This window comes from Eublepharis macularius, chromosome 12, assembly GCF_028583425.1.
Source record: "Eublepharis macularius isolate TG4126 chromosome 12, MPM_Emac_v1.0, whole genome shotgun sequence".
In the NCBI taxonomy this organism is placed as follows: domain Eukaryota; kingdom Metazoa; phylum Chordata; class Lepidosauria; order Squamata; family Eublepharidae; genus Eublepharis; species Eublepharis macularius.
This window is the reverse complement of record NC_072801.1, coordinates 80,722,378-80,737,585: the sequence shown is the minus strand read 5'-3', so window position 1 is coordinate 80,737,585 and position 15,208 is coordinate 80,722,378. Positions and strand designations below refer to the sequence as shown.

The window sequence follows — 15,208 nt, the reverse complement described above, 5'->3', positions numbered from 1 at the left end:
GAGTGGGGGAGACTCTGAATCCAGGCGAAGTACCTACCGATGCGGCCTCCGAGGATTCAAACGGAGGAGGAGCTTCTTCCCACCAACCAGACAGAAGTCGTGCCCGTCAGAGGAGTGGAGCAGGCTGATCGGGCAATAGATGGCGCACGACCAAAGGTGAGCAAACTTATCGAACAGAGTCAATTGATTTCGCTGCCGACACTGCGGTAGTGGGGCTCCTGGCCTAGAGAAGTGAGGGAGAGAAGAGCGGGGACCATGTTTTCCCGGTCGATGATCAATGTACGACGCACCGTCGGGTCAACAGAGCAAGAAGGCCCCAGCATCATCTGGGATCTAAGGAGAGCAGCTCGCACTCCTGAGGAAGCACGGGCCAGCAATCAACCCTGGTATAAGTGGAATGTAGGTGCGGGCCGCCTGGAAGAGTGAGATCCCAGAGATTCCGAGGATCTCCAGGATTGGGAAGCCACCCGTCAAGAACTCATGAGCTGGGATTACACGGACGCGAACTCTACCAAGGTTTGGGAGCGCGGACATACTCAGCAGCTAGAATATCGAACCCAAGTAGAGGATACAGGGATTTCTGCAGTTACTGGATTAACCAAAGGGATTTTAGCCAGCATGTCCGAAGAAGAGGAGCAACGTATGCAGGGTGGTGCAATGGTAGGTCCGATACAGCCCAGAGATAATAGGAGGACGTTTGGAGGTGCAGAGGGACCTGTGCAGCCATGGCCTATGGACTATGTCCCACCTAGGTAGTGCGAACCGTCGGAGCCTAGTGACCGAGGAGAAGATAGGGCAAATCAGGAAGCCGCAGAGTATTACCACCGTATGGAACGGCGGATGGACAGAATGGAGGAGGAATTAGCTCAAGCCATCTACCTTATTGGTGAGTTAGTTGAAGGGCAGAGGGAAGCGGCCGCTGCTCAAGTACAGCAAGTGCTCGCAGTGGCGCAGGGGCAAGTACCTACGCGTAGCCCAATATCGGTTGGCACACAATCCACTCCGGGATCCAGCATGGGCCCATTGCCGATACCATCACAGCAGCTGCCGGTCCAAAGTACGAGGGTGACGCCCGCCCCACAGCAGCCGGCTCCGCAGGTGTTACCAACCCCTCTGCCGACGCTACCGCCCCCAACTCAACCAGTGCCCATTCAAACAATTCCTCGGCAACAACCTCCAGCTCAAATCGTCCCTCTGCAACAACAGCTTTTTCCCCCTCCAAGAAGGGTGGCCCCACCACCGCCTCCTCGGGTAACTCCTAGGCAAGTGGCACCCCAACAACCACCTCCGATACAACCTCCACCTCCAAGACAAGTCCCTCCGGGAGCCATGGGGCCAGCTCCGAGAGCTCCACCACCGGGAAACCTACCCAGAGGACTAATACAAGGGCCGCTACCACCGCCCCCCTGGTGCAACTATTGCAGGACAGACGAAGGGAACCGGAGTTACCTTGGGGCTGGATTAAATTGGAAGCCACCTTTGACGGTGATACACAAAAGTTGGGATTCTTTGTAGTACAAGCACTCCAGTTTTTTAATTGTTGGGGACACCTGTTTCCAGACGAGGAGAGTAGAATTGATCATCTGGCATCAAGACTGGAAGGCAAGGCAGCCGAATGGTATGTAACGCTGTACAACTCTGGAGCGCCAGAATTGGACACTTTACAAAGTTTTATGGCTGCGCTGCGTGCTCAATACGAAGATCCTCTCGAAGAGGATCGGTCCTGCATGGAATTACAAACATTACGGCAGGGTACTCAACCGGTCCGAGATTATGTGGCCAAATTCAGGCAGTTACAAAGCAGGGAAACCCCGGGTAGTCAAAGGCTACAAAAAACAATACTGGGAATATACAGTCAAAGAAGTTTTTGATTTTTATAACAATATATTAGTGCAAAATGTGCAAAAGTGCAAAGTGTCAACAATAAATACAGTATATAATAAATACAAAGTAATAATTATACAAAGTCACAGTTGTTTGTCCATGTTTTTGTAATGTTCATAGAGAAACGTCTAGGTGAGAGCTGCAGTAGAGCCTTCTTAGGAATGTAGGCAGAAAGTCCCACAGGGAAGGGTGACCACAATCCAAATCAAATGAAAATATTGATGTGCCGACGGGATTATGCTTGCATATTATACCATTCCCGTTTCGTATACACAACTTCTTCCTGGGCACAGTTATTGGATGTATATCTTCCTAATGGTCTTCAATTAGAACAGCTTGCCACATGGTATTTTCATTACTGGCATGAACCACCATTTCAGCGCAACGGACATTGGTCCATTCATGCCAGTAATGAAAATACCATGTGGTGAGCTGTTCTAATTGAAGACCATTAGGAAGATGTACATCCAATAACTGTGCCCAGGAAGAAGTTGTGTATATGAAACGGGAATGGTATAATATGCAAGCATAATCCCGTCGGCACATCAATATTTTCATTTGATTTGGATTGTGGTCACCCTTCCCTGTGGGACTTTCTGCCTACATTCCTAAGAAGGCTCTACTGTAGCTCTCACCTAGACGTTTCTCTATGAACATTACAAAAACACGGACAAACAACTGTGACTTTGTATAATTATTACTTTGTATTTATTATATACTGTATTTATTGTTGACACTTTGCACTTTTGCACATTTTGCACTAATATATTGTTATAAAAATCAAAAACTTCTTTGACTGTAAATTCAGGCAGTTGGCGGCCAAGTGCCCTCACTGCGAAGAAGGGACTAAAATTGTGATGTTTAAGGGTGGCATGAACCCCTGGCTGCTAGATCGAGCCCTGATGCAGGATGATCCACCAACACTTCTAGGTTGGATCCAACTCGCATGCGAGATAGAAAGCCACATACAACAGGTACGATTAGTAGAACAACAACAAGCCCTGGGGGCAAGAAGAAAGCCAATAGTACAAAAAGGAGGTTGAGGGGGTCCCCCGAGCCGCGGGGCCAGGGATACTCGCTGGAGACAAGGACTATGCTTCCAATGCGGTCCAAGTGGACATTTTGCTGTGCAATGCCCTGCTCGCATACCAGTGCAATCGACCCCCGCTCTGGCCCAACCTATCCCTGCTCCAAGAGCAAGCCGAGGAAGGGGAATGCCAAAACACAACCAACCCAAAAAGGGCCTAGAAGCACAGGAAGTGTTAATGGAGCTCGATGTGCAACCAACGGAGGAAGAAGAGGAAGCTGCCAGCCCCCAGTCAGGAAACGAGATGGATCTGTTGTAAGGAGACCCGACCGACAGATCAAAAAGAAAATCACCCAATGAGAGGTGAGAGAAAAGGGGTCTATATTATTCCTACCAGTTATATTGGTGAATCCCAACTGGGGAACACATATCTGTGTAGAAGCATTAATTGATTCTGGATGTTCCAGAGACATTATAGCCCCAGCCTTAGTAAACGGTCTGGGTCTGAGAACTAGAGAACTGGAAAATCCTATCATTTTTGAACAAATGGACGGTTCCAACATGAATCCAGTAACGTTGGAAACCGAACCAATACCCACGGGTATAGAAAACCACTGGGAGAAAAGGTGCTTTGTAGTAAGCCAAGCAGCAAAGTACCCCCTAATCCTCGGCAGTCGTTGGTTATGGGATCATAACCCTAATATAACCTGGGCCAAGGGAACAGTAAAGTTCAACGATGATTATTGCAAGCATCATCACTGGAATCCAGAATAGGGAAGACCCAAACCACCCCTATTAGATGTCACGCTTCTAACACAAGAGGAGTTGAATCACATTCCTAAGGAATATAGAAGCCTGAAACAAGCTTTTAGTGAAGAAGAAGCGGACAGTCTCCCCCCCCCCCCATCGTGCTACGGACTGTGCCATCAAAATTATTCCAGGAGAAAGCCTACTCAAAAGCAAATTATACTCCATGAGTCCGTTAGCAAGGGAAGAACTGAGAAAGTTTATTGACAAAAATTTAAAAAGAGGGTTTATATGTCCGGCTAACAGCCCTCATGCAGCTCCGGTACTATTCATGAAAAAGAAGGATGGAGGCTTAAGACTATGCAGCAACTTCAGAGGAATCAATGCTTACCTCATCCCGCTCATCCGAGATCTACTCAACGTCGTGGTGCAAGGTAAGATCTTCTCCAAATTAGATTTGAAAGATGCCTACTTCCATGTAAGAATTAAAGAAGGAGATGAATGGAAAACCACGTTCAATACGCCATTAGGTCAATATGAATTCCTTGTCATGCCTTTCGGCTTATCTGGTGCCCCATCAGTATACATGTCCATGATCAATGAAGTGCTACATAGATACTTATATAAGGGAGTGGTTGTTTACCTAGATGACGTCTTAATTTATTCAAAAACAAAAGAGGAACATATAAAGTTAGTACGAGAAGTACTAACTACATTAATGTGCCACAAACTCCCTATAAAACTTTCCAAATGTGAGTTCCATAAAACAGAACTGGATTATTTGGGCTACCGCATATCAGGGCAAGGACTAAAAATGGATCCTGCCAAAATACGAGTGGTACAAGATTGGCAAACTCCTTCTACTCATAAACAATTACAATCTTTCCTAGGATTTGCCAACTTCTATAGAGACTTCATAGAGGGTTTCTCCCAAATTGCCCTCCCATTAACGGAGCTCCTGAAAACAAAAGATAAAGGGGAGCAAGCAAAGAAACCCTCCTCCAAATTGGATTGGAGCCCACAATGCAAACTAGCCTTTGAAAAACTCAAAGCTAAATTTACCTCTGAGCCTGTATTACAACACCCCGATGAAAATCACCCTTTCATAGTACAAGTCGATGCCAGCGATGCAGCAATCGGGGGTGTGCTGCTGCAAAAGGGGGAAGATGGGAAAGCCAAACCGTGTGCATACCTCTCTAGGAAATTCTCTGAGTCTGAACGGCATTGGAATGTATGGGAAAAGGAAGTCTTTGCTGTCAAAATAGCTCTCACAGTATGGCGTCACTGGCTCGAAGGGGTCCGGCACCCGTTTGAAGTTTGGACAGATCACAAAAACTTAGAAGCACTAAGAAGCCCGAGACGCCTTAACGCCAAACAACTCAGACGGGCAGACTTCTTTTCCAAATTTAACTTCACCCTCAACTTCTTACCAGGAAAAACTAACTTCTTAGCTGACGCTCTATCGCGCATGCCCCAACATCAGAGCAAGAGGGAGGAAACGATTGACACAGTATTCACTCCCCACCAACTAGGTGGCGTAGTTACGAATCGCAGGCAAACTGTGCAGAAGCAAGCTGCATAAAAGGGGTGGAGAGCAAAAGTGAAAAGCGAGGTGGAAAAGGAAGGGGAGGGAGTGCCCAAGGCAAAAATGTCTCAGACAGCGGAGGGAGACTGGATTAAGGATGACCGATTGTATATACCAGCCAGTCTGAGGAAAGAAATTCTGCAAAGTTGTCATGATGCCCGTACCACGGGTCATTTCGGCTATCTAAAAACCCTCCACTTAATACAGAGACAATTTTGGTGGCCTGGAATTTGCAAAGATGTATCCCAATATGTGTCATCCTGCCCAACCTGTATAAGTGCCAAAATCAGGAAGGGAAAACCACCGGGGCTTTTACAGCCGTTAGAAACTCCCAATAGACCATGGGAAGTAATTTCTATGGACTTTATTACAGATTTACCTCCCTCGAAGGGTTGTTCCTGTATTTTAGTGGTTGTGGATTTGTTTTCCAGACAAGCACACTTCATTCCTTGCACAACCATACCTACCGCCAAGAAACTAGCAGAAATATTTATGAAACATATTGTGAAGTTGCATTCTTTTCCTTCTAAGGTGATATCGGATCGCGGCGGACAATTTATTGCCAACTTTGGGAAGGAGCTACTACAATTAACCGGAATGGAACAAGGAATCAGTTCCGCATTCCACCCACAAAGTGATGGGCAATCGGAAAAAACTAATCAAATATTAGAACAATTTCTTCGCTGTTATATTAATTTTCAAGCAAGACAACTGGGCAGAGCTTCTTCATTTTGCTGAGTACTCATATAACAACGCAGTCCACAGTTCAACAGGTGAAATCCCTTTTAAAATTGTACATGGCTACTAAGGTAAAGCGTTCCCCTTTGAATTACCCCAGGGAAAACAACCCACAGGAGACCTTCATCAATGGTGGACTGCCCTTAACAATCAATGGACAGCTATACAAACCACCCTAAACAAAGCAAAAGCAGACTACAAGAAGTATGCAGATCGCCACCGTGCAAAACAATGGGAATTGCAACCAGGAGATAAAGTATATATCTCCACTAAAAACCTTAAAATAGACCAGACCAGACCAGCAAAAAACTCACTTTAAAATATTTGGGGCCGTTCCCTGTCAAGAAAATAATTAACCAAGTGACTGTAGAAGTCATTCTACCAAAAAACCTATGCCACGTCCACCCCACATTCCATGTTAGCCTACTGAAGAAAGCCCCTGCACCAGACAAGTGGCATCCATCACCAACCACACCCATTCCCACCATGATCAATGATCAAGTTCACTACGAAATTGAAGAAATATTAGACTCCAGAATCAGATGTAACAAACTCTTTTACTTAATTTGTTGGAAGGACTTTGAAGAAGGGTACAGGGAGTGGGTAGAATCAATACATGTAAAAGCCCCTTGATTACTCAAACGATTTCATCAAACCTATCCCAACAAACCGGGGGGAGAGGGGTCTTAAGGGAGGCAGAATGCCAGAGACTGTTTAGCCTGAGTAACACCATGTTTAATTCTGTAGTGTTTAGTCTTCCTCCCCTTTAGGTCCCGACACCTGCAAGGAGCCGAGTCCATGGGAAAGGAAACTGTCTTATCTGTCTGCTCAACCTTGGCCAGCTCCACGTTCCTCTGAGAAGCTTGGCTGTGTGAACTCAGGGGGGAGGCTGGGCTCGGGGAGTGTGAAATGTAACCACTTTCGTTTTATGATTCATTCCTAACAATACTTTGATCGGCCAGGACCTCTAATCCTGGAATATATACATCTGGACTTGAATGCTGTCTTTCACAATAAACCTTTTGAAATCAAAAGACCTTGTCTTCTTGCAGAAGGGAGTGAGGCAGACTATCAGTTCTGTAATGACATAGTCTGACAGTAGCATCTTCCACTGCCCTTGACCAAGATGCAGCCCCTGAAGAGAGGGAGGACGGGAGGAACAGCCGCAGTCAACCCGGTGAGAATTCCCAGGGAGAACTGCTGGCTTTGGACAGCCAGCCGGCATGGCTCCAGGTCACTGGGGCCAGAGGCACAGAGCCCACGGAGGGAGCCGAGCGGGGGCGGGCGGGCGGGCAGGCGGTGAAATGCGGCACTCTGACCTTTCATTATCATTTATTAAATGTATAGTCCGCCCTCCCCGCAAATGGGCAAAGGGAAGATTACAACATACAGATAAAATAAAGATAAATTACAACAGGGCAATAGAGGAGGGGAGAGAGGGAAAGAAGGGGACATATATCACAAGGGGACAGGATGCAATTAGCGTGGAGGCAACCCAAACATTCCTTTGCTAGTAAATGTAAACATCTCCTTTTGGTGTAAACATCTCCAGTTTGGATCAGGCATCTGATGAAGAGAACTTGATTCTTGAAAGCTTATGCTACAATAAAACTGGTTAGTCTTAAAGGTGCTACTGGACTCTTTTTGATTTTGCTACTACAGACTAACACGGCTAACTCCTCTGGATCTATAACAGGGCAATAAAATCACAAAGTTCGGAAACTTAAGTTCAGTGGCATAAAACAAGCTCTGCGATCTAACTTCCAATGTCCCAGGCTGGGATTCCACACAAAAGGGCTACAATGACCCTTTCTGGCATGGGAAAGATGTGATGAACGAAAGAGAGCAGGGACAGCTGGGCTTGGCGTTCCATGGATTGGCTCGGGATGGCTACTCAACCACGGCGAGGAAGCAGTAAGTTCAAGGGGAAGGGATACAGGTGGGATACTCTCTTCAAGTCTATTTCTTGCTAAAGGCAAAGAAGTCAATTTATAGCGAGACTGGAAGAACCTTAGATATGTAATGCGTCAGTCCTTCATCAAGATCCTTTTTCAATGTCAAACAATAGATACAAATGTGAGATATCTCTGGGGCTCTGAGGAATGATTCACAAAAATAAAGCAACTAGACTTTACACTCACCTGCAGTGGTTTTAAAGCTGGTAGGACTGGTGACTGCAGACGTGGTCGTGGAGGGGGAGGGAACTGCAGATGTGGTTGTGGAAGTCGTGGGGACTGCAGAAGTAGTAGTGGAAGTCGTGGGGACAGCAGAAGTAGTCGTGGAAGTGGTAGGGAATGCAGACGTAGTCGTGGAGGTGGTGGGGACCGCAGAAGTAGTCGTGGAAGTGGGGGGAACTGCAGACATCGTTGTAGAAGTAGTGGGGACTGCAGACGTAGTCGAAGAAGTGGTGGAGAATGTAGATGTACTCGTGGAAGTGGTGGGGACTGCAGACGTGGTTGTGGAGATGATCGAAACGGGAGAAGTAGTTGTGGAAGTAGTGGGGACTGCAGATGTAGTCGTGGAAGTGGTAGGGACTGCAGAAGTAGTTGTGGAAATGATCGGAACGGGAGAAGTAGTCGTGGAAGTAGTGGGGACTGCAGAAGTAGTCGTGGAAGTGGAAGGGACTGCAGAAGTACTCGTTGAGATGATGGAACCTGGAGCAGTAGTAGTGGAAGTGGTGGGAACAGCAGACGTAGTTGTGGAAGTGGTAGGGACTGCAGAAGTAGTTGTCGAGATGATTGGAACGGGGGAAGTAGTCGTGGAAGTGGTGGGGACCGCAGACGTAGTTGTGGAAGTGGTGGGGACTGTAGAGGTAGTCGTGGAAGTGGTGGGGACTGTAGATGTACTCGTGGAGATGATGGGAACTGGAGAAGTAGTCGTGGAAGTGGTGGGGACAGCAGACATAGTTGTGGAGATTATGGGAACTGGAGAAGTAGTCATGGAAGTGGTGGGGACTTCAGATTTAGTCGTCGAGGTGGTGGGGACAGCAGACGTAGTTGAGAAAGTGGTGGGGACTGCTGAAGTAGTCGTGGAAGTGGTGGGGACTTCAGATTTAGTCGTCGAGGTGGTGGGGACAGCAGACGTAGTTGTGAAAGTGGTGGAGACTGTTGAAGTAGTCGTGGAAGTGGTGGAAACAGCAGACGTAGTCGTGGAAGTGGTAGGGACTGGAGAAGTAGTTGTAGAGATGATTGGAACTGGAGAAATAGTCGTCGAGGTGGTGGGGACTGCAGAAGGAGTCGTGGAAGTGGTGGGGACTGCAGATGTAGTTGCGGAGATGATGGGAACTGGAGAGGTAGTCGTGGAAGTGGTGGAGACAGCAGACGTAGTTGTGGAGATGATGGGAACTGGAGACGTTGTCATGGAAGTGGTGGGGACTGCCGATTTAGTCGTCGAGCTGGTGGGGACAGCAGACGTAGTGGTGAAAGTGGTGGAGAATGTTGAAGTGGTCGTGGAAGTGGTGGGGACTGTAGATGTACTCGTGGAAATGGTGGGGACTGCAGAAGTAGTCGTGGAAGTGGTGGAAGCAGTAGACGTAGTCGGGGAAGTGGCAGGGACTGCAGAAGTAGTTGTGGAGATGATCGGAATAGGAGAAGTAGTCGTGGAAGTGGTGGAAACAGCAGACGTAGTCGTGGAAGTGGTAGGGACTGGAGAAGTAGTTGTAGAGATGATTGGAACTGGAGAAGTAGTCGTGGAAGTGGTGGAGACAGCAGACGTAGTTGTGGAGATGATGGGAATTGTAGAAGTAATCTTGGAAGTGCTAGGGACTGCAGAAGCAGTCGTTGAGATGATGGTAACTGGAGCAATAGTCGTGGAGGTGGTGGGAACAGCAGACGTAGTCGTGGAAGTTGTAGGGACTGCAGAAGTAGTTGTCGAGATGATCAGAATGGGGGAAGTAGTCGTGGAAGTGTTGGGGACCGCAGACGTAGTTGTGGAAGTGGTGGGGATTGTAGATGTACTCATGGAGATGATGGGAACCGGAGAAGTAGTTGTGGAAGTGGTGGGGACAGCAGACGTAGTTGTGGAGATGATGGGAATTGGAGAAGTAGTCATTGAAGTGTTGGGGACTGCAGATTTAGTCGTCGAGGTGGTGGAGACAGCAGACGTAGTTGTGGAACTGGTGGGGACTGTAGATGTACTCATGGAGATGATGGGAACTGGAGAAGTAGTCGTGGAAGTGGTGGAAACAGCTGACGTAGTCGTGGAAGAGGTAGGGACTGCAGACGTAGTTGTGGAGATGATGGAAACTGGAGAAGTAGTCGTGGAAGTGCTGGGGACTGCAGAAGTAGTTGTTGAGATGATGGGAACTGGAGCAGTACTCGTGGAAGTGGTGGAAACAGCAGACATAGTCGTGGAAGTGGTAGGGACTGCAGATTTAGTCGTGGAAGTGGTGGGGACAGCAGACGTAGTTGTGAAAGTGGTGGGGACTGTTGAAGTAGTTGTGGAAGTGGTGGGTTCTGTAGATGTACTCGTGGAAGTGGTGGGGACTGCAGAAGTAATTGTGGAAGTGGACGGGACTTCAGAAGGAGTCGTAGAGATGATGGGAACTGCAGAAGTAGTCGTGGAAGTGGTGGGGACTGCAGAAGTAGTCGCTGAGATGATGGGAACTGGAGAAGTAGTCGTGGAAGTGGTGGGAACAGCAGACGTAGTCGTAGAAGTGGTAGGGACTGCAGATTTAGTCGTGGAAGTGGTGGGGACAGCAGACGTAGTTGTGAAAATGGTGGGGACTGTTGAAGTAGTTGTGGAATTGGTGGGTTCTGTAGATGTACTCGTGGAAGTGTTGGGGACCGCAGACGTAGTTGTGGATGTGGTGGGGACAGCAGACGTAGTTGTGGAGATGATGGGAACTGGAGAAGTAGTCGAGGAAGTGGTGGGGACAGCAGACGTAGTTGTGGAGATGATGGGAATTGGAGAAGTAGTCTTGGAAGTGCTAGGGACTGCAGAAGCAGTCGTTGAGATGATGGTAACTGGAGCAATAGTCGTGGAGGTGGTGGGAACAGCAGACGTAGTCGTGGAAGTTGTAGGGACTGCAGAAGTAGTTGTCGAGATGATCAGAATGGGGGAAGTAGTCGTGGAAGTGTTGGGGACCGCAGACGTAGTTGTGGAAGTGGTGGGGACTGTAGATGTACTCATGGAGATGATGGGAACCGGAGAAGTAGTTGTGGAAGTGGTGGGGACAGCAGACGTAGTTGTGGAGATGATGGGAATTGGAGAAGTAGTCATTGAAGTGTTGGGGACTGCAGATTTAGTCGTCGAGGTGGTGGAGACAGCAGACGTAGTTGTGGAACTGGTGGGGACTGTAGATGTACTCATGGAGATGATGGGAACTGGAGAAGTAGTCGTGGAAGTGGTGGAAACAGCTGACGTAGTCGTGGAAGAGGTAGGGACTGCAGACGTAGTTGTGGAGATGATGGAAACTGGAGAAGTAGTCGTGGAAGTGCTGGGGACTGCAGAAGTAGTTGTTGAGATGATGGGAACTGGAGCAGTACTCGTGGAAGTGGTGGGAACAGCAGACATAGTCGTGGAAGTGGTAGGGACTGCAGATTTAGTCGTGGAAGTGGTGGGGACAGCAGACGTAGTTGTGAAAGTGGTGGGGACTGTTGAAGTAGTTGTGGAAGTGGTGGGTTCTGTAGAAGTACTCGTGGAAGTGGTGGGGACTGCAGAAGTAGTTGTGGAAGTGGTGGGAACAGCAGACGTAGTCGCTGAAGTGGTAGGGACTGCAGAAGTAGTTGTGGAAGTGGACGGGACATCAGAAGGAGTCGTAGAGATGATGGGAACTGCAGAAGTAGTCGTGGAAGTGGTGGGGACTGCAGAAGTAGTCGCTGAGATGATGGGAACTGGAGAAGTAGTCGTGGAAGTGGTGGGAACAGCAGACGTAGTCGTAGAAGTGGTAGGGACTGCAGATTTAGTCGTGGAAGTGGTGGGGACAGCAGACGTAGTTGTGAAAATGGTGGGGACTGTTGAAGTAGTTGTGGAAGTGGTGGGTTCTGTAGATGTACTCGTGGAAGTGTTGGGGACCGCAGACGTAGTTGTGGATGTGGTGGGGACAGCAGACGTAGTTGTGGAGATGATGGGAACTGGAGAAGTAGTCGAGGAAGTGGTGGGGACAGCAGACGTAGTTGTGGAGATGATGGGAATTGGAGAAGTAGTCTTGGAAGTGCTAGGGACTGCAGAAGCAGTCGTTGAGATGATGGTAACTGGACCAATAGTCGTGGAGGTGGTGGGAACAGCAGACGTAGTCGTGGAAGTGGTAGGGACTGCAGATTTAGTCGTGGAAGTGGTGGGGACAGCAGACGTAGTTGTGAAAGTGGTGGGGACTGTTGAAGTAGTTGTGGAAGTGGTGGGTTCTGTAGATGTACTCGTGGAAGTGGTGGGGACTGCAGAAGTAGTTGTGGAAGTGGTGGGAACAGCAGACGTAGTCGCTGAAGTGGTAGGGACTGCAGAAGTAGTTGTGGAAGTGGACGGGACATCAGAAGGAGTCGTAGAGATGATGGGAACTGCAGAAGTAGTCGTGGAAGTGGTGGGGACTGCAGAAGTAGTCGCTGAGATGATGGGAACTGGAGAAGTAGTCGTGGAAGTGGTGGGAACAGCAGTCGTAGTCGTAGAAGTGGAAGGGATTGCAGATTTAGTCGTGGAAGTGGTGGGGACAGCAGACGTAGTTGTGAAAATGGTGGGGACTGTTGAAGTAGTTGTGGAAGTGGTGGGTTCTGTAGATGTACTCGTGGAAGTGTTGGGGACCGCAGACGTAGTTGTGGATGTGGTGGGGACAGCAGACGTAGTTGTGGAGATGATGGGAACTGGAGAAGTAGTCGAGGAAGTGGTGGGGACAGCAGACGTAGTTGTGGAGATGATGGGAATTGGAGAAGTAGTCTTGGAAGTGCTAGGGACTGCAGAAGCTGTCGTTGAGATGATGGTAACTGGAGCAATAGTCGTGGAGGTGGTGGGAACAGCAGACGTAGTCGTGGAAGTTGTAGGGACTGCAGAAGTAGTTGTCGAGATGATCAGAATGGGGGAAGTAGTCGTGGAAGTGTTGGGGACCGCAGACGTAGTTGTGGAGATGATGGGAATTGGAGAAGTAGTCATTGAAGTGTTGGGGACTGCAGATTTAGTCGTCGAGGTGGTGGAGACAGCAGACGTAGTTGTGGAAGTGGTGGGGACTGTAGATGTACTCATGGAGATGATGGGAACCGGAGAAGTAGTTGTGGAAGTGGTGGGGACAGCAGACGTAGTTGTGGAGATGATGGGAATTGGAGAAGTAGTCATTGAAGTGTTGGGGACTGCAGATTTAGTCGTCAAGGTGGTGGAGTCAGCAGACGTAGTTGTGGAAGTGGTGGGGACTGTAGATGTACTCATGGAGATGATGGGAACTGGAGAAGTAGTCGTGGAAGTGGTGGAAACAGCTGACGTAGTCATGGAAGAGGTAGGGACTGCAGAAGTAGTTGTCGAGATGGTCGAAACGGGGGAAGTAGTCGAGAAAGTGGTGGGGACTGCAGACGTAGTTTTGGAAGTGGTGGGGACTGTAGAGGTAGTTGTGCAAGTGGTGGGGACTGTAGATGTACTCGTGGAGATGATGGGAACTGGAGAAGTAGTCGTGGAAGTAGTGGGCACTGTAGAAGTAGTCGTGGAAGTGGTGGGGACAGCAGACGTAGTTGTGGAGATGATGGGAACTGGAGAAGTAGTCATGGAAGTGATGGGGACTGCAGATTTAGTCGTGGAAGTGGTGGGGACAGCAGACGTAGTTGTGAAAGTGGTGGGGACTGTTGAAGTAGTCGTGGAAGTGATGGGGACTGCAGAATTAGTCAGGGAAGGGTTGGGAACAGCAGACATGGTCCTGGAAGTGGTGGGGACTACAGAAGTAGTTGTGGAGATGATCGGAATAAGAGAGGTAGTCGTGGAAGTGGTGGGGACTACAGAAGTAGTCCTAGAGATGATGGGAACTGGAGAAGTAGTCGTGGAAGTGGTGGGGACAGCAGAAGTAGTCGTTGAGATGATGGGAACTGGAGAAGTAGTCATGGAAGTGGTAGGGACTGCAGATTTAGTCGTGGAAGTGGTGGGGACAGGAGACGTAGTTATGGAAGTGCTGGGGACTGTAGAGACAGTCGTGGAAGTGGTGGGGACTATAGATGTGCTTGCGGAAGTGGTGGGGACTGCAGAAGTAGTCGTGGAAGTGGTCGAAACAGCTGACGTAGTCGTGGAAGAGGTAGGGACTGCAGAAGTAGTTGTCGAGATGGTCGAAACGGGGGAAGTAGTCGTGGAAGTGGTGGGGACTGCATACGTAGTTGTGTAAGTGGTGGGGACTGTAGAGGTAGTTGTGCAAGTGGTGGGGACTGTAGATGTACTCGTGGAGATGATGGGAACTGGAGAAGTAGTCGTGGAAGTGGTGCGAACAGCAGACGTAGTCGTTGAAGTGGTAGGGACTGCAGACTTAGTTGTGGAGATGATGAAAACTGGAGAAGTAGTCGTGGAAGTGCTGGGGACTGCAGAAGTAGTTGTTGAGATGATGGGAACGGGAGCAGTACTCGTGAAAGTGGTGGGAACAGCAGACATAGTCGTGGAAGTGCTAGGGACTGCAGAAGTAGTCGTTGAGATGATGGGAACTGGAGCAGTAGTTGTGGAAGTGGTGGGAACAGCAGACGTAGTCGTGGAAGAGGTAGGGAATGCAGAAGTAGTTGTCGAGATGGTCGAAACGGGGGAAGTAGTCGAGGAAGTGGTGGGGACTGCAGACATAGTTGTGGAAGTGGTGGGGACTGTAGAGGTAGTTGTGCAAGTGGTGGGGACTGTAGATGTACTCGTGGAGATGATGGGAACTGGAGAAGTACTTGTGGAAGTGGTGGGAAGAGCAGACGTAGTCGTTGAAGTGGTAGGGACTGCAGACGTAGTTGTGGAGATGATGGAAACTGGAGAAGTAGTCGTGGAAGTGCTGGGGACTGCAGAAGTAGTTGTTGAGATGATGGGAACTGGAGCAGTACTCGTGGAAGTGGTGGGAACAGCAGACATAGTCGTGGAAGTGGTAGGCACTGCAGATTTAGTCGTGGAAGTGGTGGGGACAGCAGACGTAGTTGTGAAAGTGGTGGGGACTGTTGAAGTAGTTGTGGAAGTGGTGGGTTCTGTAGATGTACTCGTGGAAGTGGTGGGGACTGCAGAAGTAGTTGTGGAAGTGGTGGGAACAGCAGACGTAGTCGCTGAAGTGGTAGGGACTGCAGAAGTAGTTGTGGAAGTGGACGGGACTT

The 15,208-nt window shown here is 48.8% G+C and overlaps 2 protein-coding genes across 2 annotated transcripts in view; both read right to left on the bottom strand.

Moving 5' to 3' along the window:
* MUC12 (mucin 12, cell surface associated) overlaps positions 1 to 11,550 on the bottom strand; it is a 39,126-nt gene extending 27,576 nt beyond the window's left edge. The window contains exons 1-4 of the mRNA XM_054994579.1: positions 10,287 to 11,550; positions 8,607 to 8,635; positions 8,367 to 8,515; positions 8,123 to 8,335 (exon numbers count right to left, since the gene is read on the bottom strand). Coding sequence (XP_054850554.1) covers positions 8,123 to 8,335; positions 8,367 to 8,515; positions 8,607 to 8,635; positions 10,287 to 11,495 — 1,600 coding nt within the window. The 5' untranslated portion in view covers positions 11,496 to 11,550. The remainder of the gene's footprint in view (positions 1 to 8,122; positions 8,336 to 8,366; positions 8,516 to 8,606; positions 8,636 to 10,286) is intronic.
* Positions 11,551 to 11,727: 177 nt separating this feature from the next.
* On the bottom strand, positions 11,728 to 13,691 carry LOC129340034 (mucin-2-like). Its single transcript, XM_054994578.1, has 2 exons — positions 12,286 to 13,691; positions 11,728 to 11,755 (listed from the first exon to the last, which is right to left on the bottom strand). The coding sequence occupies exons 1-2, from the start codon at positions 13,659 to 13,661 to the stop codon at positions 11,728 to 11,730; spliced, it is 1,404 nt and encodes a 467-aa protein (XP_054850553.1). The 5' UTR covers positions 13,662 to 13,691.
* Between the last annotated feature and the right edge of the window lie 1,517 nt (positions 13,692 to 15,208).